The 20,700-nt window shown below is 27.8% G+C and overlaps 1 protein-coding gene across 2 annotated transcripts in view; it reads left to right on the top strand.

The window, feature by feature from the left end:
• The first annotated feature begins 4,823 nt into the window (after positions 1 to 4,823).
• The window catches only part of LOC117178764 (ER membrane protein complex subunit 1), a 26,888-nt gene continuing 11,011 nt past the window's right edge, over positions 4,824 to 20,700 (top strand). Inside the window, exons 1-9 of one of the 2 annotated variants that reach the window (XM_033370212.1) lie at positions 4,824 to 5,021; positions 5,148 to 5,263; positions 12,218 to 12,401; positions 12,836 to 12,991; positions 13,073 to 13,397; positions 15,565 to 15,868; positions 18,192 to 18,212; positions 19,594 to 19,766; positions 19,856 to 20,017. In XM_033370212.1, the coding sequence (XP_033226103.1) occupies positions 4,879 to 5,021; positions 5,148 to 5,263; positions 12,218 to 12,401; positions 12,836 to 12,991; positions 13,073 to 13,397; positions 15,565 to 15,868; positions 18,192 to 18,212; positions 19,594 to 19,766; positions 19,856 to 20,017 (1,584 nt within the window). In that variant the 5' untranslated portion in view covers positions 4,824 to 4,878. The remainder of the gene's footprint in view (positions 5,022 to 5,147; positions 5,264 to 12,217; positions 12,402 to 12,835; positions 12,992 to 13,072; positions 13,398 to 15,564; positions 15,869 to 18,191; positions 18,213 to 19,593; positions 19,767 to 19,855; positions 20,018 to 20,700) is intronic. The other variant, XM_033370213.1, reaches the window with a different exon arrangement.

Raw genomic sequence — 20,700 nt, 5'->3', positions numbered from 1 at the left:
TTCAGACGCAAATATTCTACTTTTAATTTATGGCACACTTCAGCTTTTCCAACGAATCAACTCGTTCGATTGAGAGGCGAAAGATCGGTACTAATTTTTAATAATCTTCAATTTTTTGTGAAAAGTGGCACTCTAGAAAATTATTGCCTACTCTTGAATGTGCTATTTTTTAATATCAGAAAGAAGCTTAGAATAGAGAAAAGGTGCGAGAGATGTGCTATTTGCTTTTAATTTTGGGAACTAAATATGAATGGAAACAGGCAGAGTAATACTAACTAGTATTAAAATAAATTATTCAAAAATTGAGTAAAAGGCTCGTTGCTGATTGCCAAGTGTATATACTGTAGAATAAGAACTAATTTCAGTCTTAACAAATGCCTTGCAGCTGGTCTCTAAACAAATTTTTCTTTAATTTGATCGTTATCATTTGAAAGAATCTCTGATTTTATCTAAAGTCTTAGTTTGACTAGACACGAAAAAAACAGGCCTTTATGCACCTAGATAATCATGATGAAAATATGGCGTAACAATTTTGATATAGAAATGAGGTTCGATGACGAAAGAATTTTGGTGCTTTCAAATGCAAAAAGCACAATTCAGTCACACATTTTTTGATAAACAAAGACTTTTCAGACTCTTGATGCTAAAGAGTTTTAAACTGTAAGCCAATACTATTTCAATTATGTTGAGAGTGACAAGAAAAATATTTTCGGTATACCATCAAAGTTTAAAAGGGGGTTAACCACTACTGAATTTAAGCATTGATCTATTTCGGAAGTATCTGAATTTAATTTGAATACCTGGGAACATACTTTGAATAAAACTAATTAAATTATTTATTATTCTCAGTTAAATACGGGGTTAAATTCACTCAAATTCTTCCAGATTTACTTAAATTCTGATACATTTTTTTGTAATTTTACTTACATTTTCTTTAATTCAATTGAATCTTTGATCATTCTTGGGATTCTTTAGAATTTTTGTGAACTCACCTAAATTATTTTGAAATGTTTGGACTCTCTGCATTCTGTTTAATTTCTGAGAATTCTTTTTAATTGTTTTGAGTTTTAGCGTATTCATTCAACTTTTTTTTAATTCATACATTTTTTTTTTTGTTAAATTGTTGGTATTTCTCTGAATTCATTGGAATTCAGTTGAATAAATTAATTATAAATCAATTCTCTAAATTCTTTTAAATTCTTTGAATTTTTGCGAATTTACTTTTTTTTTTTTTTTAATTCTTGAGTATGATTTAAAAATACTTTAATTATTCTGAATTAATGGCAATTCTATGAAATTCAATTGAACATCAAAATCATAAATGGTTGACTCCTTAGTTTTGATTTTGGACTGGTAATCTAGTGCATTTGTTTTACCAAGAATTTTTTTATTCACATTCACAATGTTTGCCGTCAATCTTTGTAAAAGAGCATTGTGTTATATTAATTTCGACACCATAAGGTTTGTGACAGCAGCTAATACAGTAATTTAGAATAGTAGTTTGTACAATTAAAATGAAGCCTAAGAAGATTTTAATTTATTGTAAGAGGAACGAAAGTAAGCCAAGCTTGGGAGCCATATTGTATCCGTAATTATTAATTAAGTCTCACTCAGAGTGTGTATTTTTTTTGCGTGTGAAATTTTGTTTTTAACTTTTAATTGAAATCCATGACAGGTGTTTGCATTTTGTGCAGGGCATGAAACACTAGTTTTATGATTGATATTAAAGAAGGAAGTTTAAGAAAAGTTGATTAAAGTGTAGACACATTTAAGGTCACTCGAATCCCTTAAAACTTTTTTAAACTGTCGACTCTTTAAAATATTTATCCAATTTTCCTACCATTCTTTTATTATAATTTTCAATATTTCTGTAACGATTCTAAATTCTAATAATTAACAAGTGATGTAGTCGCAAGTCAAGTCACAATTATGGATAACCTGCACAATTCTTGCTTCATTAAATTTTACATTTTTGTACACAACTTCGTTTTATACCTAAACAAATTGTTCCCATTTTTGATCAGACTGATAAAATTGGTATTAAATTTGTTTTTACCTTTTTTATACCTGTATTCAATACAAGCTGAAAACAGATAACGTATTAGAATGTAAATAAGAAAAATGAATATGGCATGGAGTCAATGCGATTGAGAGGAATTGCCAGTTGTCTTGATAAAATAATCTTGTTTCACGAAAATCACTTGGGGACGCTTTAAACCAAAGTTGAATGCTTATCTCAATAAATTATATTGTGTAATTTACGATATTTTCTTCGTACTATTACAAATAATTCCACGATAAATTATTCGATTGTAAGATATTCTAGTCAACGTGAATCTGCTTTGGAAGTTTTGTTTGCAATGTAAAGGTTATTTTCTATTTTTTACCTATTAAGTAAGCCGCGATTTCCTCAAAGGTCAAGACGCGACAAATATGTTATAAAGCGAGGCTATATGGAACATTAAAATGTTATCCCAGCATGTAGTTTTCTTCAGAAAAAATAGGTATGGACAAAATAAATCAAAGACCGGAAGTAAACAATTTTTATTTGCGTCGTTTTTAGTAGCATGTATGATTGTATGGTAAGATGTAAGTTGAAATTTCAGGATATTATTTCACGGCATTCAGTCTTGTGTTTTTTAAGACTTGTGTAAACTTGACATGTTTGTAGAATTAACGCAATGAAACAAAACGGTTCTCCTAACTTTAAAAGCTTTGACAATTTTTTGAACTTCTGAGAAAAAAATGTTTTGTGTGGACGTGATTTTATATTCAAATAATTCATGGAACTGCATTTTTTTTAACGTTTAAAATATAAAAAAAAAAGGTTGGAAGAATTTTTTTAAGTGAAAGTGTTTCTCTTTTTATTGCGTTCTTGGCTGCTGCAAAACACTAAATATTGTAAGCCTTGAAATTACTTTTACTCCTGACACTTCCTTGAAAACTTGAATGAAAACGTGGATTGCATACTCACACACATGCATGTTCTACATGATATTAGGATGCATTTATTTTTTATTTATATTGTATTTTGAAAGAACTTTTTAAAATAAACTCTCTACAGTACTTTTGACTTTTTTCTTTATTATTCCGGAAAATATAATTCATAAGGATCTTTAGCAATCTTCCAAAATTTTAAAGAGCAGGAACTGTTAGAAATATTGAATAATACTTTTTACTTCAAGATCTTTTACAAGAATTTTCGAAAACATTAAAATTATAGAAATTAATTTATTCTGAAATCTTTTATACCAAAAAAGCGTAAAACCAGTTTTAGAATTTACTGAAATACTTGGAAAATGTTTTCAATTTAGTCTGGCAAATATTTTGAAAAATCCTCTATCCTAAGTTTTTTAATTTTTTAGAAAATTCAAGAATTTTCGAGGATCTTTCAAAAACTTGCAGGGTACTGAAATATTTTTTAAAAGTAATTTAGTACCATTGAAGACAATCTATTATAGGGGTCTCCCCTGTACCGAAAAATTACCGGGAATTTATCGAAACCGGAAAATGCCAGTTATTTGATTTTTTTACCGGGATTTTTACCAATTTTTAGGAAACATCTATTCAATCTTTTGAAATAACACATATCATGAAAAACTATTTAAAAAATTTTTAATAAGTTCTACTTCAACTTTTTTTACATGTTAAATTCAATTATTAAAAAAAAAGCGTTTGAAACTAATTTTTTTTTTAAAGACTTTTTTTGTTGATTAAATATAAAAATTAATTATTGATTTTTAAAACTAAACTGCCTTACCTATATTACCTACATACAAAAATATGTAGGTAATATATTCACAATTTTATTAAATGTATTCTTATTTATCACATATAAATTAATTATTGATTTTAATTAATTTAATTTAAATTTGGTATCTTTCTAAATTTTAAATTGTAGAGCTAAATTAAAATTTTGAACGCGACAATTTGAATTTTTCTATTAAAAAAAAAAATTAATTTGTAAGTGAAACCGTTGAATTTTAATGTATAAATAACAACGAAATATTTATTAATTTAAAAAAAAATTGACCAAGTTGAAGAGGGAAATGATTTCAAGTAATTTAAAATAAAATTTGAATTCGTACTTATTTTGAACAACAAAATTCAGAAGCTTTGTAAAACTTGTAAAAGGTTTCAAAAGAATAAAAACAGTTTCTTAAGATTTCTAGGAAAATTAAACATGATTTTTTATTTTGAACAATTAATGTTAACAGAATATTTCAAAAGGTTTCCAAAATTGAGAAAAAAGAACATTTAAAAGTATTTTAAAACCAAAATAAATGTTGATGTATAAATAAAAATTTAAGAATTATTTATTTTAAACTATTTAAAATTAAAGTAATGTACCTTCTCGTTTAAAATGTGTTCAGTTAATGACAAAGTTGAATCGTGAAATTTTTTATGTTTCTACCTTAAAATTGCTTAAAGTTATATAATTTTGAAAATTGAAAAGTGTATTGATTTATTCTTCAATTAAGAGCATTGAGAATGATAACGTGGATTTATATTTTTTTAACTGAATCTGATGATTTGAACTGTATAATGCTGATAGTTAAAAATTATGAAAATTTCAGTTTAACTGAATTTAAATATAAAGTGTTAAGGTCAAAAATGTTTAAACTTCAATCTTAATTAGTTTAAAGTTCAAGAGTTTTACTTTGAATGCTATTCTGAAAGTTTAATCAGGAAATTTACAAAATGTTTGAATTTTCGTGCCGCTTTTACTAAATAAATCAACCCCAGGTGTCGCTGTCAGTAAATTCTCGATTTTTGAACCTCGTGAAGACAGCTGACTTTGATTTTGCAAATGGCTGCCGGCCGCTTAACAGCAGAAGCAAATGCGAAAGGTCCACGTTCACAGTTCTGTTCAACGTCATGGCTCTTTTCATATGGAGTTACAAAAGGAATATAAACCGTTTTTTAACAGACGCGCATCTAATACAATATTTAATAGTGTTGTTTGGACTATTTAATTTCTCTCTGGGTCTCTATGAGGACCAAGTTGGAAAATTTGACTGGTAATTATACTTTTATCAACCATGTCAATTCCTATCGGTGTGACCCAACCTCTTAAATAATATACACACTAAAAATCAGCTCGTTCGACAATGAGTTTGCAGTTATTTTTGCTTTTGTGTTTTTAGGAAGCAGAACTATGTGGGGAAAATTAAATTCGCGAGTTTCGACACAGTGTCCACTGCAAAGAAAATTATTGTCGCGACAGAAGAAAATGTCATAGCCGCTCTCAATCTTAAATCAGGTGAGTTGTTTGTATTTAATTATTAATCAAGGTCTTTCACCTTTTTGATTATTTATAGTTGCATTTGAAAGTAACTATGCTTTTTTTATAGACTTTATTGAATAGACTCTTGGCTGCAAATTTTTATTCTTCTAGTTTGTTTTCTATTATTTAAAGAAGTTTGTTCAAAGACGAAAATTAAAACATGTTTTCAGGTACTTTTGAAACTTTATGATAGTTTAAATTTCAGAGTTTCGTTTATAACACATTTACATTCTTTGCTTGGAATTTAAAGAGCTTGTCAACTTTTTGTATACCAATAGTATATAAAGCTTCTTTAGAACATTTATTGATTTTTATAAGTGGTGTGAAAGTAAGTCTTATATGAGAAATTGATTTAAATAATGGCAAAGCGTTATTCCTGCACATATATATTGTACATAAAGTATACTGGTCATATTTTTCCTAAACTAAATATTTTCCATAAAGAATATTTCCTACACAAAATATTTTCTACACAGAATATATCCTACACAGGAATAAATTGTAGTTTTTTTTTGTGCAGAAATTCTCAAAACATTGTACATAAAAGTATTTTTCCTACACAAAATATATTCTACACAACATATTCAAAACAGCAAAGGAAATATTTTCTACAGGACGATGTATTTGTGAACTTCAACTTAGATCAGTACAACTGTTATCTACAGCGAAAGTTGGTTCATAAACACTTGTTTATTATTTGTTGTAAAAATCATAAAATTTGTCTACGCATTATGAATTTTTCTGAAATTATCGTGAAGTTCCCAATTAACAGGACTAGCATTTAAAAAGAAAATTCCATCGACAAATGCCTGTATAATGTATTTGTTTATTAAATTTCTTTATAATATTGACAGGAATAATCTAAAGAGAAATTTTTTCCATAATGATGTTGTCTTGCAGTAGAACTAAAAAAACGTACAATTGTTCCATCAAATAAAGTCAATTGCAAAAATTCCCTTATTGCAGACGAGCATTGGAAACGTCAAATAGAGTAAAATAATTACTATGTGTAGAATATATTCTGTATAGAAAATATTTTGTGTAGGAAATATTCTGTAGAAAAAATCTTTTGTACAGGAAAAATATAACTGTATTATATTCTGTGTAGGAAATATTTTGTGCAGGAAAAATATAACAATATAAAATTCGGTGTGCGGAATATTCTGCGTAGAAAATATTTGGTGTATGAAAAATATGATGATGAAAAATCACGTTGTGTACAATATATTTGTATACTAACAATTGTCACTTTAAATAATAAGCTAAAGTGAAATTGTTAAGATTCCTTCCAAATATTCCATTTTTCTTTTTCTTTATTTTCACTACAAAACTCTTTCTTTCTGATACACTAAAGAATAGACGTGATTTCAAAAGGAAAGTTTTTTCAAATGAGTGAATTTTCTTAATGTTTAAAAAGTATATTTTTTAATTTTCTCAAGGTTAAATGTAAACGTAACCTATTGTGTTCTGCTTATTATTGTAAACGTGGTTTGAAAGTATAAAGAGTCTAAAAGTTATTTAAAATACCTGTAATTTGACTAAAACCAGGATTTGTAAAGTGTAACAGTGCATTTTTTTCAATCAGGAATTTTTTTAATTCTTATTTTCAGTAGAGAAAGTCATCCAATAACACCTTAGTCATTTGATACCATGTGAAGTACGAGACTAAACGAGTTTGTTTTTTTATTCTTTAAAGAAACTGAAGTTCTAAGGGGAAATGCGATTGAAAGCACTTTTTGATTTTAAATTGTTGGATTCAAAATACTAATATTCTTTAATCGTCAAGGCTTGAATTTGTACATTTTCATTCTCGAGTCTCTATAATTCAAAAACTTGCGAAATTCAATAATTTCAAATTTAAATATTTAAAAATCAGAACGAAAAGAGGTCCGTAAGCAACCTCAAGTAAGGGTTTCGTAGGCGTAGACACAAATTAAAAAAAGATTTAGATAGCAAATTTGTTTGCAGAGTTTTTATTGCGCTTTTAAGCGAATGCTGCTGCATAGCTTCTTTTATCTGGAAAAACTGATTTGAAGTTGGAAGAGTGCGATAGAAAATTCCCCTTTTTATCTTTGTTTTTCTTTAACGAGAACTGAATTAATAGAACCAAATTAAAAATCGAATTATTTTTGCTTGGCAGTTAATTATTTTTAATTTAAATATCTACTATTATATTTTTGGTCGAAAAACCAATTGTTTTGTTGAATATTCGTCTTCTTGAATCGAAAGCTGGTTCTTTTTGTTTAATTTTTTTTTAAAGAGAAAAGTCGTTTTTGTCGATTGAAAGTGAATTTTTCTTTATTAAAAAATCATTTATTATATTTTTGGTTCAAAATTAGTGTATTTTGTTTAAAATAATATAATTAAAAAGCCATCTTTTTGGCGGAAAATTAATCGTTTTTTTTTTGTTTTGAAAATTCATATTTTTGGTTTGAAAGTTTATTATTTTTATTTACACAGTCTACTTTTATATTTTTGGTTCAGAATTTTAAATTAAAATTGTTTATTTTTTATTTAAGAGTCTACTATCATTTATTGGTCCAGAAATAAACTATTTTGTTGACAAAATCGAATTTTTTTGTCAGATTTTTGTTTAGATTAAAAATTCATCTTTTGGTAGAAAATAATCTTTTTTGTTTGAAAACTCATCTTTCTGGGTGGAAAATTCTACTGTTTTCTAAAAGATTATCTTTTCGGCATGAAAACTTAACTAATTGTTCGAAAATGCAACTGTTTTTTTTTATGCAAGTTTACTTTTTTGTTTGAAAATTCGATCATGATTTCGTTGAAAGTTCATCTCGTTAGATTGAAAATTCAACTTTTTGTAGAAAATTTCTTTCTTTTGTTTGAAAGTTAAACTATTTGATTTGATTCTCGGTCAAGAATTTTGAGATATTCATTTTGTTATGATATTGGGGTTTTAATGTCTATAAAATGGAGTTTTAAACTAGAAAAAGAGGAATAAAAACAGCACCTCAATGAAAAATTAAATTATAATATTGTACTATGAACCCAAAGCTTTTGTTTTCAATAATCGTATTTAACCATCTACCGCATCGTTACCATATATGATACATATCGTTTTAAACCGAAAAAAATATTCTTGTGGGGTTCAAACGGTTTAAAAACCCCGCCAACTAATTTTTAGCACATGGTTTTACTGTAAAAACACTGCACAAAAAAACAGACATTGTTCCATAGCCTTCCTAAAAAAGCCTGAATTTTTTCGTTGGTAAAAAAATCATGCGGTACAGGGTTAATGCACGAATTAATTATCTACAATTTTTTGGCGACCTGTACATTTTATTTTGAGGCTGTGCATTATCCATTTAGGCTAAAAGCGTTGGAACCAGGATTCAACCTCGAAATTGAATTGTCTTCTTTTAATTTATAAATACTAGAATTACACCTTTTTCAAATAAGTAGAGCCTATTCCTGTTTCGAATCAAATCTGTTTTGTAATTGAAAAATTGGCTAATTTCAATCAATTTTTTTTTGTTCTAACATGAGTATAAAAAAAGTTTAAAATAATAGGCCCTAATTATCTAAAAAGATGCAATTCTAGTATTTATGGATTAAAATGAGGCAATTCTGTTTGCAAATTTTGAAATTCTAAAACAGCCTTCAGAATAGGGTTAGGTATTCATATTTCAAAGAAACAATAATTTCTCAATCTCTATTATTCATGTATTTAATAAACTACAGCAGAGTAAAAAATTATTCTTGGTTACTTTCCATAAAAATGTACTTCATACATACTTTACTTAAAAAGTTTATTGAACATTGCACATTCTAATTTTAAAAAAAGTGAATTTTATTAAGTCTATGTTGTGCCGTGTACATGTTAATTTCATTAAAATGTATTTTGGTCCGTTCTTTATTACATATGATTTATAAGATCTATAGTAAATTTGATATTTCAAAATATTTAATTAGGCTACAATGTCATGAAAACTTAAAACCTCATTTTCTCAGTTTGACAGTCAATGGACATAGCGTATCCTAACTCTCATATGACGACTTGTTAAAGGTAGATTTAACATTTGTAGAGGAAATATGTGGCTTTTTGTGTGTTTTCCGTATCTCTTGAGCAGAGTTCTTAAATTCCCGAGAATTTAAGTTCAGGTTATATAACCGAGAATATGACATAATTTAAAAGAATTTAAGAGAACTTAAGAATTTATGATTTTAAAAAATATTTTTATTGTTCAGGTTATATCAGCGGCTGAATATACATTATTTTCTAGCTCAGACATATTCAGGAATTACAGTGTTTCATATACTTTAAAATTTTTAAATGTATTAATTTATTTTTAAAAAAAAGTTTTTTTTTCACTTTAAAAGATAACTCTAACAAAATACTGGAATTTCCAACAAAATAATTGAATTTTTAACATAGTAGTTGTATATTCAACTTAAAAAGTCAAATCGTCAACAAAAAAGTGTCATAGTTTATATGTTAATCAAAAAGAATGAAATTTATACAAGAAAATAAAAGAATTTTAAAACAAAAAGACGATTTTCCAACAAATAAAGATTTCTCACTGAAAAAATAAATAAAAGTTTATCTAAATTATTGAACCTTCAAACCAAAAGACAAATATTCTTTACAAAAATGCTATTTTTCAACAAAAGGTATGACTGTTCAACAAAAAATTAATTTTACTCGAAACTGATGCATTTTGACGCAAAACAAGGAAATTTTTAACTAAAAAATATCAATATTAAAAATGGAAAAGTTCCGTCTTCTGTTAAAAAATGAATTCTAAACAAACAACAAAGAAGTATTTTCCACTAAACAGTTAAATTTTCAACCAGACATAAGCCTCCAATAAAAAAATTCACATTGTAGTTTAACTTTGACCCAAGTAGTTGAATTTTCAATTTAAAAAAATTAATTTATGAAAAGATAATTAAACTTTTAACCAATGAGATAAATTTTCAACTTAAAATATAAATCTTTAACAAAAAAAGTGATTTCTTAACAAAGCGATTCAACCAAATGTTTTAAACAAAATTAGTTGAATTATCAAGCAAAGAAGAACTATTTTTAACCAAAAAGTTGCATTTTCATATAAAAAATGAAATTTTTTCTGTAACACATGAATTTTTAAATCAAAAAGATACATTTTCAAAAAAATAGTTTAGTTTTCTATTGAGCAAGATTTTAGTCTAGTTTTCACCATCAAACTATGAATTTTTTAACACCAAATACTTTTCTACAAAAAAAATTCAATTTTCAATGGAAAAAGACGAATTTTTAACCAAAAAGGATGACTTTTAAACAAAATTGTTGAATTCTTTAGCAAATAGTTGCATTTTTATCAAAAAATATGAAATTTATCTTAAAGCAAAAGAATTTTTGATTACAAAAAAAGTTGAGTTTTCATAAAAAAAAAAGATTCCAGTTAATTCAGTAACATCAAAAATTAACTTTTTGTAACAAAAAATAAGTTTCTACGAAAAAAAATAAATTTTTAATCCAAAAAGACCAATTTTTTTCACCAAAAAGGATGAATTTTTAACAACATAGTTTAATTCTCTACCTAATAGTTGCATTTTTATCCAAAAAAGATCAATTTTGTACTAAAACAGGTGAATTTGTAATAAAAGACAACTTTTTTTTATAATTAGAACTTTCATCCAGAAAATATGTCAGTTCATTTTTCTACACCAAAATATAAATTTTAAACAAAAAGTAAGTTTTCTACGAAATAGTTAAGGTTTGAAGAAAATAGTATAATAGCTTCATTTTTATCCCAACAGTTGCATTTTTATCAAAAAAGTTTTAATTTCTGTTAAAGCAGGTAAACTTTAAAATAAAAAAGACAAACTTTCAAAAAAAAACAAAAAAAAACAGTTGAATTTTCAACCAAAAAGTTAACGAAAAAATGCAATTTTATATTAATTAAAATAAATTGTGAGATTCTCATAAATTTTCAGAGAATTCATTTCTCGGACTTATTTATATCTCTCTCCTATTTCCCGGTGCGTGTACCCTTTTTCAAATTTTTATTGTTTTGTCCCTTTTCTCGAGAAATTGTTCTCCTTTTCTCTTTGAGTATACGATGTTTGAAACAACAATATTGAAATTATGCGGAAAATTCTCAATGTTGAACCATTGTTTCTTTGAGATAAACAGGGATCACAGTATTACCCCTTCTTGAAAATTCCTATTTTTCTCCTATTATCGAAAAACTTATTTTTTCCCTTATCTCTTTAAATAATCAATATTTAAAAATTCAATAAAAAATAACACTCTTAAAAAAAGGAGAAGCTAAAACATTTAAAATGTTGCAAATACAAAAAACGGAAAGAGAAGTTGTTATCCAGTATAAAATTAAAACAGTCACAAAATATCTAGTAATTGCAAAAAGAAGTATTAGAAGATGAACACTGTTTAATTGACCTATAAAATGTTAAATAATTACAAAAATTAAATCAATCCCCTTTGAATATTTTCGAAACATAAAATATGTTTAACTATAAAATATTATAGTTGGTCACCAAATGACAAATTGTTGTTAAAAATATTTAATTATACTCATAAGTATCACGATTTTATTATTGATGATAGTATTTTTTTAAAGAAAAAATATTCTTGATTATGCAAACGATTTTAAACATATAAAAATGGTATATTTAACACATTTTTTGGCGAATTTTTTTACATCTCCGTGAATGGATTTCAAACGACTTTTTTAAGTATTTAAAAATATAAAATTTCTTATAAAAAAATGTCTTCTTTTCCACTTGTAAAAATTCATGTTTAATCTTTCGATCGGATATTTAACATTACATTTTTTAAAATCTTTTACCTATTTTTCCCCGTTTTCGTGAAAAAATTACCCTATAGACCCTTTTTTGAGCTCTGTTTGCTCTGGGATCTCGGAATGGAAGGAAAATAATTGTTTATTTTAATTTTTTCAGGTCAAATATTATGGAGGCGAGTTTTAGAACGAGGTTACGCAGGGCGAATCAGAGCCTTGGGTGGAATAGCAGAAGGCGAATTAATTTCCGTCAGTGGAGGTGTACCAGCCATCGTGAGAGCTTGGGATTTGGCGACTGGGCATATTTTAAACGAATGGCCCATGGCAGAGAGAAATCCTGACAGGTTTGTTCAAAATTCTTACTATTATTACATTATCCCATTATTATTATGTTTTTAGTTTTGTCTTTGTGTGTCAATAATTTCATTTAATAAATCCTTAACTATCCATATCCATGTTTTCAGAATTGACTCTCCATTTATATCATTTTCTGCAGTAGGATTGTACAATCTCAAAAGGTTCTTTTGTTAAATACTCTTTACATTGCACATTTCACATCTTACTACAATTTACAACCGTTACACATTCTAGACACGAAATGTATTTAGATCAATGTGGAGATGTAAAAGATGAAGATTTTCCTACCTTCTTTAAAAAGAAAACTGATCAAATCTGTTGCCTCGTTTTACGTTCTGTGTATTTGGTGTAATAAAAATGTTCTTTGGACCAAGAAGTTTAATCATCAGCTTTAATATTTTTTTCTTAATTTTTCCCTCAGGATAGAGGACGTAAAGTGGCACATAAAAGATGGAACTTTGCATCATATTTTGCCAATTTACAATAGTGGAGTGGAAGTTACTTCTTACGATAGTAAGACAGGAGAGAAGTTGAAAACGCGAACCGTTTCTGCACCCTTTATAAGTCCAGAAACTGAGTAAGTGTTTAGTTTCAAAAATAAGAATAAATAAATATGTAAATATCTGTAATTGTAATAACAATATCTTGTGTGTCTCAGGTGTGTATTGGCAGCGCCATTTTTGGGTTGCTTAAAAGGCGAGATCCTCTTCCTGATTAACATATTTGATCCAAATTCAGAGTCACAGACGATAACAGTAAACAGTATCTTCGGTGCTGGGACTCAAGGACCTTATTGCCTCGAATTGGTGCCAGGCGATAAATCCGCACTTGCGATTAGCACCGACGGCAATTTGAGGAAAAGAATTCTTATCACTGAACAAGTTCCTACGCCGATTAAGAAAGACATTGCGGGCGACGCGGCTTTGTATATTGTAACTGTTGAAAAGGAGAAGGTCCTACTGGAAATGATAAATAAGAATGGAGTACGTTATCATAACTTATATTATTAATTGTGTGATGAATATTACCGAAGATTTGATCACTGCAAGCCTCACAGATCGGTCCCTATATCTCCTATTGTACCCTATATTCAGTTAGGGTCCTTAAAGTACCCTATATTCAGTTAGGGTCCTTAAAGTACCCTATTTTCAAGATTTGGACCCTATGAGTACGCTTTTTTAGTCGGGCACTTTGAAAAGAAGAAAAAATCTGAGAATTTCTGTAAGAAGTAACTATAAAAAATAATAAGGGCTGCCCCACAGTCACAATCGGTTACTTTTTCAAATAAAAAGATAACAGTCACTTTTCATTCAATAAATTAATTCTAAATTAAATTAATTTTAGGGTATTTTTAAAACTTCTAAGGCATTTTCAGGCGCTTTCAATTTGAAGTATTTTAGGGACTTTTAATAGATTCCAAGGATTTTTTAATTAATTTGAAGTGATTTTAAAGCTTTTATTAGGTTTAAAAAGATTTCGCGTCATTTTATAAGATTTCCGACGATTTCAATGATTTTAAGGGATTTTAAAACTCTCAATGTATTTTAATAAATTTTCCATGTTCTCAGAAAATATCAGCATAGAATTTCACGGGATTTTATAATATTTTAGTGGATTTAAAAAAATGTATTGATGAGAAATGAGGTATTTTGTAGGGTTCTAAATATTTCAAGAGATTTTGAATTCATCCTGAATTCTTATTAATTTATCCTAAATTCTGTGTAATTATCTTGAATTTTATTAATTCTCTTGAATTTTATTAATTCGCTTGAATTTGATGAATTCACTTGAATTTCTCTAAATTTACCCTATTCGACTTAATTCAATAATTTTTAGTTTTTAATTGAATTGATCCTATTGATCAAATGATTTGAAATGTTTTAACGTATTTTTTTTCCAAATTCATGGGCATTTTCAATATCTTTAAAAAAATGCAAAGGAGTTTAAAATATTTTAAAAAGTTATTTCAAAAGACGAAAACAATTTGTTATTGATTTCAGTAATTTAATGTATTTAAAACGATTTGAAATACTTCAAGTTTCAATGGCTTTCAAAAGATATCAAAGGATTCGAAATATTTGAGGGAAATTTAAAAGATTCCCAGAATTTTTCACAAGACACTGGGGATTTTGTAGGATTTTTAAGAGATTTAAAAATATTTTTGTCCAATTCATTTAGAATTCGCTCTGAATTCCTATTAATTTATCCTAAATCCTTTGAAATTCTTTGGATTCTTCTAAATTAACTCAATTCGTCCAAATACAATTAATTTTTCCATATTTTTTAATTGTTTTCCATTTACTTGATTGCTTTTTAAATTCAGCTAGATTTTTAAATGAGTTTCATCTAGTTTTTCTCATTTCTTTTACATTTCTCTAAATTCACTTAAAATTTATTTTGATCAATCCCTTTTTTTAGATTCTAAACATTATTCAAATTCATTCAAGTTTAATTTGAATTTTTTTGTAGTCATTAGTAGGGTTTCAAAGATTAGAAATTATTTTCGAATTCACTCTGAATTCTTTGGAATTCTCTTGCATTTTTTTAATTTACTTGTATCCTTCTAAATACACTCAAATCTCTTTAATTCAGTGAATGTTTAAAAGTTTTTATTTTATTGTTCCTAAATTCTATTAACGTCACCTTCAATTCTCAAACATTTCATTAAATTCTTTGAATTCCCTTGGATTCTTCTAAGCTCCTTTCAAAGTTACTGAATTCGATTCAGTTTTTTCATATTTTCAAATTGCTTTAAATGTATTTGATTTTTTTAATTCACCCTAAATTTTTATGAATTTAATCGAATTTTTCTCTTTCATCTTAAATTGCTCTAAATACATTCCAGTTTTACGAAATTCAATGGAATTCATTTGATTTTTTTAACATTTTGCCAGTTCATTTCAAGTCTTTTGAATGTTACTTGAATTTTTCTGAAATCTTCTGGATTTATTCTGCATTTTTTGCTCCTTGAGCGCAAAAAAGTACCCTATGAGTGTGACAAAAAGTACCTTTTGGTCCCTATATTTTATCCCATAGGGACTGTGAGGCCTGCCACTAAATTCACACAGGCTTGTACAAAAGATTTCAGGAGTGATCAACCCCTCGGATATTACAGAATAAAATTAATCTTATTATTTCTTTGAAATGCAGCTCACGGAAGTGACAGCAACAGAGCTTTCAGATTTGATACCCCTTCCACACCTCTCATTCACTTCGAATCACAATTCGTTGCAAAGTCCGACTATTGTGGCGTCGATATGTCCTCGTCAATCGAAAGGAATAATGTGCAGATATCTTGTGGCTTCGGAAGATCACAGTCTTGCGTTATTGCAACATAACAAACTTGTTTGGGTAAGAGAAGAGGCCCTCAGTCGCATTGTAGTTACGGAAATGGTCGAACTTCCAATGTCGGACCGGGATCAGGCATTAGAAACGGAATTCGACCAGAAAGAAAGTGAGTATAGAATTTTCCCTTTAAAGTAAAACTGTAATTTTTCTTCCTGTAATATTTTCTACAAAGAAACATCAAAGAGCCATCGATTATGAACTTGTATAATATCAGGGTGGCCGCTAAACCGGAAAACCGGAAAATGAAGGTGAATTTATTTTTTGACCGAGAATTTTACGAATTTTTAGAAGAGAAATCTGTCAAAGTTCGATTTGAACAGTTAAAAAAAATTTAGTTGAATTCTTATCTTTTCTAATTACGATATCACTCAGTTTGCAATACGTAATTTAAATATATCTTACTACAAAAATTTTCCATTTTAATTTTTAAGCGTACATTTTTCATTTAAAGAATTTTGAGGTGCAGTCATGAAGACATAAACAATTGAAAATTAACAGCGTTTGAAGGTAAAAATATTGGATGGAAAAATATTTAATTTTTTCAACTGTAAATATAAATGAATTATTTTTAAATTGGTTTGGTGTTTTATGTATTAAAAAGTGTACAATAATTGATTTGACAAAACGATTCTAAATCCGTTCATAATTTTAAAATGTTAAAAATGCGCGATTGAAACTTTATAAACTATACTGAACATAATAATAGCTTCATAATAATATATTTGTAATTAAAAGGCTTTTATTAAGTTTAAAATATTCGATTTTGAACCAATTCAATTTAAAAAGAATTAATTAAGAAAAAGGATAACCATTTAAAATTTATAAGTGTTTTACTGTTCACTTAAGACGAGTAAATTGAAACCCAATACAACTTTGAATGTTACAATTTCAATTGTTTTATTTGAAAAATGTTTATTTTGTAAGTGCAATTGTTTGATTTTGAGATATAAGTGACAATTGAACACTTATTATTTGTAGGAAAAAAATTTAAATGATTTTAAATAATTGAAACGAAGTGTGTGTGCGTGTCGACAAAATTCGGCTATTCGTACCGAAATTTCGGTGTAAATAGCCACAACCTAATTTAAATCAAAATGTCAATTTTGCAGATTTCAAATGAAAAATTTAGAAGCTTTTTAAGAATTGTCAAAAGGCTTCAAAAAAATCAAAAAATGTTCTCTTAAGATTCCTAGGAAAATTGAACATAATTTTTAATGTTGAAAAACTATTTTAAGAGAATATTAAAAAAATTTCCAAAATTGTCAAAAGAGAATTTGGAATATTTTCAAGATTTTTTTTCTCAATATTTCCAGGATTTTCTCAAAAATGTAGGAAAAATTGGATAAATATCTTCTAAAATGAATTGATTTTTTCCTAACATTTTGAGGAAATCCTGTAAATTTTAAAAGAATGCCTTAAAATTTTCCAGATTCTTTTTTGACAATTTTGGAAAGCTTATAAAATCTTTAAAAATATTCTCTTAAAATAATTTTTCAACATGAAAAATCATTTTCAATTTCCCTAGGAATCTTAAAAAAATGCTTTTATTCTTTTGAAGCCTTTCAAAATTCTTGAAAAGCTTTTACATTTTTTATTTGATATCTGCAAAAATCTACATTTTTTTAAACATTAAGCTGTGGCTATTTGCACCGAAACTTTGGTAAGAATTGTCGAATTTTGTCGGCGCATACACTTCTTTTTAATTATTTGAAATAATTTCAAATTTTTAATTAATTTTGAATCTTTTCAAAACTTATAATGTCTCAAATTTTTTTCTATACACAATAAGCAGGATTTGCTAGCAGTTTTCAAGAATACTTTCTTATTTGAAAAAATTTAAAACAACTTCTAGATTTCTTAAGATTTTAAAATAAATGTATAAAGATTTTCAATTGTGTTTAAACTATTTTAAATCAAAATAATTTAACTTCTAATTTAAGAAGTGCAAATGATAACAGTGCAAATGATAACGTGGATTTGTGTTTTTGGCACAGAATTTTAATCTTTGAACTCTATAATTTATACAAGTCAAAAATTCTAAATTTTGATGTTTGTCTGCATTTAATTTAAAAATTTCCAATTGATAAATGTTGGTATCTAACTTCCATTTTATACGTGTAAATTACTGAGCATAAATTGTATAACGTTTTTTTATTTTAAAACATTTAAACTTCAATTTTAAATAATTTAAAATTTACGAGGTCTACTTTGAGTGCTTTAATTTGTAGTTTATTTTTTGTTACTTTAAATGGAACAAATTGTAGCTTCAGAGTTCAAATTTTTTAATGTTATGGACCGTGAAAAATGTTTGCGAACCGGGAAATTACCGGGATTTTTTTTCTTCGATTAAAACGGCCATCCTGAATATGCTCAATTTTAACATAGGATGTGTTATTAATAAACTTTCTTCTGTGAATGGCTGCTGACAGGTATTGATGTAGACAGTTCATGTAAGTAGAGACAAAAAAGAGGCTAGTTTGAGAATTGTATTTTCCATTCAAATGTCAAAATGCTTAAGAGGAGCATGGTTTGAATTTTGTTTAAGGTCTATAGACAGACCCTTAGGCCTGCTTATATTTTATATATTTTATTATTATTATGAGAGCTTGCTTAGTAACTTCTAGGATCTATTCATTTACACAAGTTTTTTTTGTGAGAAAAAATAGTCATAATGATGACAAGAGCGATGTATTTACAAAGAATTTGACAAAATGCATGAATTGTGTTTGTTGGAACGTTTGTGTTTCTCAGTCCAGTAGCAATAATGTGAGGGGTGACCATCCTCACGACTTTTGAATTTACGCCAGATTTTATAATTTTAAATATTTCAAACGATCTTCATGAATGCCTAACATTTGCATAGGATTTCAAAAACTTTCGTAGGATTTCAAAGACTTTCTTTAACGGTTTTCATGGGACTTGAAGTAATTAAAAAAAAGAGTATTCTTTAAAATTTCCAAGGATTTTCAAGATTTTACTAGATTTTAAGAAATATTTATGGATTTCAAAGATTTGAATAAGTTCGATGGAATTTTAAAGGAACTTCAGTATTTTATCGGATTTAAAGGATTTTCGAGTAATTTCCCAAATTTCAAGGATATTAATGGGACTCCAAATGATTTCACTGAAAATTCAAAGGTATTTATAGGATTTCCATGATTTCCTAGATAAAAGGGTTTTTTTATTTGGAAGCATTTAAACGTTGAAATTCAAGTTAACCGATTTAAAGAATTTCAAGCGATTAAACAAATTTTTTTAATGATTAAAATTGTTTAATTTTCACTGGATTCCACAGGATTTAAACCGATTTAACGGAATTTCTCAAAATTTCCATGAATTTCATGAGATTTCAAAATGACATGCTTTGAAAGGAGTTCAAAATGTTCAAAGCATTTTAAGAAATTCCATATGATTCTAAAGGATTTATTTAATTTTAATTTTATAATCAAATGTGTCAATGTATTTAACTTTATTTTACCGGGTGTTACGGGTATTGTACACCAGATTTCGAGAGTAGTTGAAGCCCTCACAATAGTGTTTAAATATTGTTTTTTTTTTTTAAATTAGCATCTACCTACTTTAGATAACTTAATTATAAAAAAAGGACTGGGAATGCGCCATTTCCGTAGAATATAAATAGTGTAAAATAAAAGTGGCTTGTATATTTTTAGTAGCATGAGAGCTAGTCGATTCAATTATGTCTTTGTCCGTATGACCTTTTCCTGATTGTCTCTAATATTTTCGATACAAGAATATTTTTTCTAAAATTAAAATTAATTCGCTTTGAAACAACGTTTGATTAAGAAACACACTATTTTTTTTATCTAAAAGGGAACGTAATTGATATGATGTTGCGAAGAATCACCTCACAAGCCAATCAATTGAAAACATTTCTTCAATCCGTTTTGGGATTGGATACTCCGCAATCGAATCAGCGCGCAGATTTGGTTCGTGATAAATTCGGTTTGCACAAAATGATTGTGGCCGTAACATCATGTGGGAAGGTACTTATGAGTCTAGTAATATATTACATTAAAATAACTTTGCACAATTTAATTACTCCTCGATAATGAGTTGTATTATTATTCTAAAGATCTTCGGCATCGAGACCAGAAAGGGAGAAATCATTTGGCAAGTAACAGTGCCAAATATTCAAGGATTGTCGAAAGACTCTGACAAAATGATTTTATACCTGCAACGGGGTAGCCGACATTTTCCCCATCCACCCCAATGTGCTTTAATCGCAGCGAATAAGGTCAGTTGATAATTACTTACAAAATTATTCGTTTCAAAACTAGAATATGCTACCGCGAGCAGTGAAGGTTTTTTTATCTTACATAATTCTTTATGTATTAAATAGTTATATAATATATTATATTATATATAATATATATAATTAAAAATTTGTCACAAGGATAACCGCAGGATTTCGCCGGGAGCGGGTGCTAATCTGGAAAATTGCACCCGCTTCCAGCGAAATCGCGGTAAAATTTCAGCCACAACCACGTCTCACGACCGTGAGATAGGTGTTTACAGTCTGTAAAGGAATCAATACGACGATCCAGCAAAAGCCTCGTGCACCCTAAGAACACGGAGCGATCCAAGGACAACCGCCTTCTGCATTTTTCCCGCAAGTGTTCTAGCATATTGTTGACACGCAAGGATGCTTTTTAGGCCATTGGCAAGTGAAAGCTTGGCACCTTCAAGAGCGCCGATGATAAGGACGATCAATTTAACAGAATATTCCGGGTACAATCGTTGCAACTCCCTTATAAGGTCTCGATACCTCTCTTCCTTTTCACTCTCCTTGGTTATGATGTATTTGTCAGCTGGTGTCGAAAATTCGATAAAAAACATGGTTCGCTTCTCGAAGTCAAGAAGAACCATGTCAGGCCTCGAGTGAGCAACAGAAACAATTGTCGAGAATATAAAGTTCCA

This window comes from Belonocnema kinseyi, chromosome 8, assembly GCF_010883055.1.
Source record: "Belonocnema kinseyi isolate 2016_QV_RU_SX_M_011 chromosome 8, B_treatae_v1, whole genome shotgun sequence".
Classification (NCBI taxonomy): domain Eukaryota; kingdom Metazoa; phylum Arthropoda; class Insecta; order Hymenoptera; family Cynipidae; genus Belonocnema; species Belonocnema kinseyi.
Note: the sequence above shows the minus strand (reverse complement) of the source record. Positions and strands in the feature narration are given on the sequence as shown.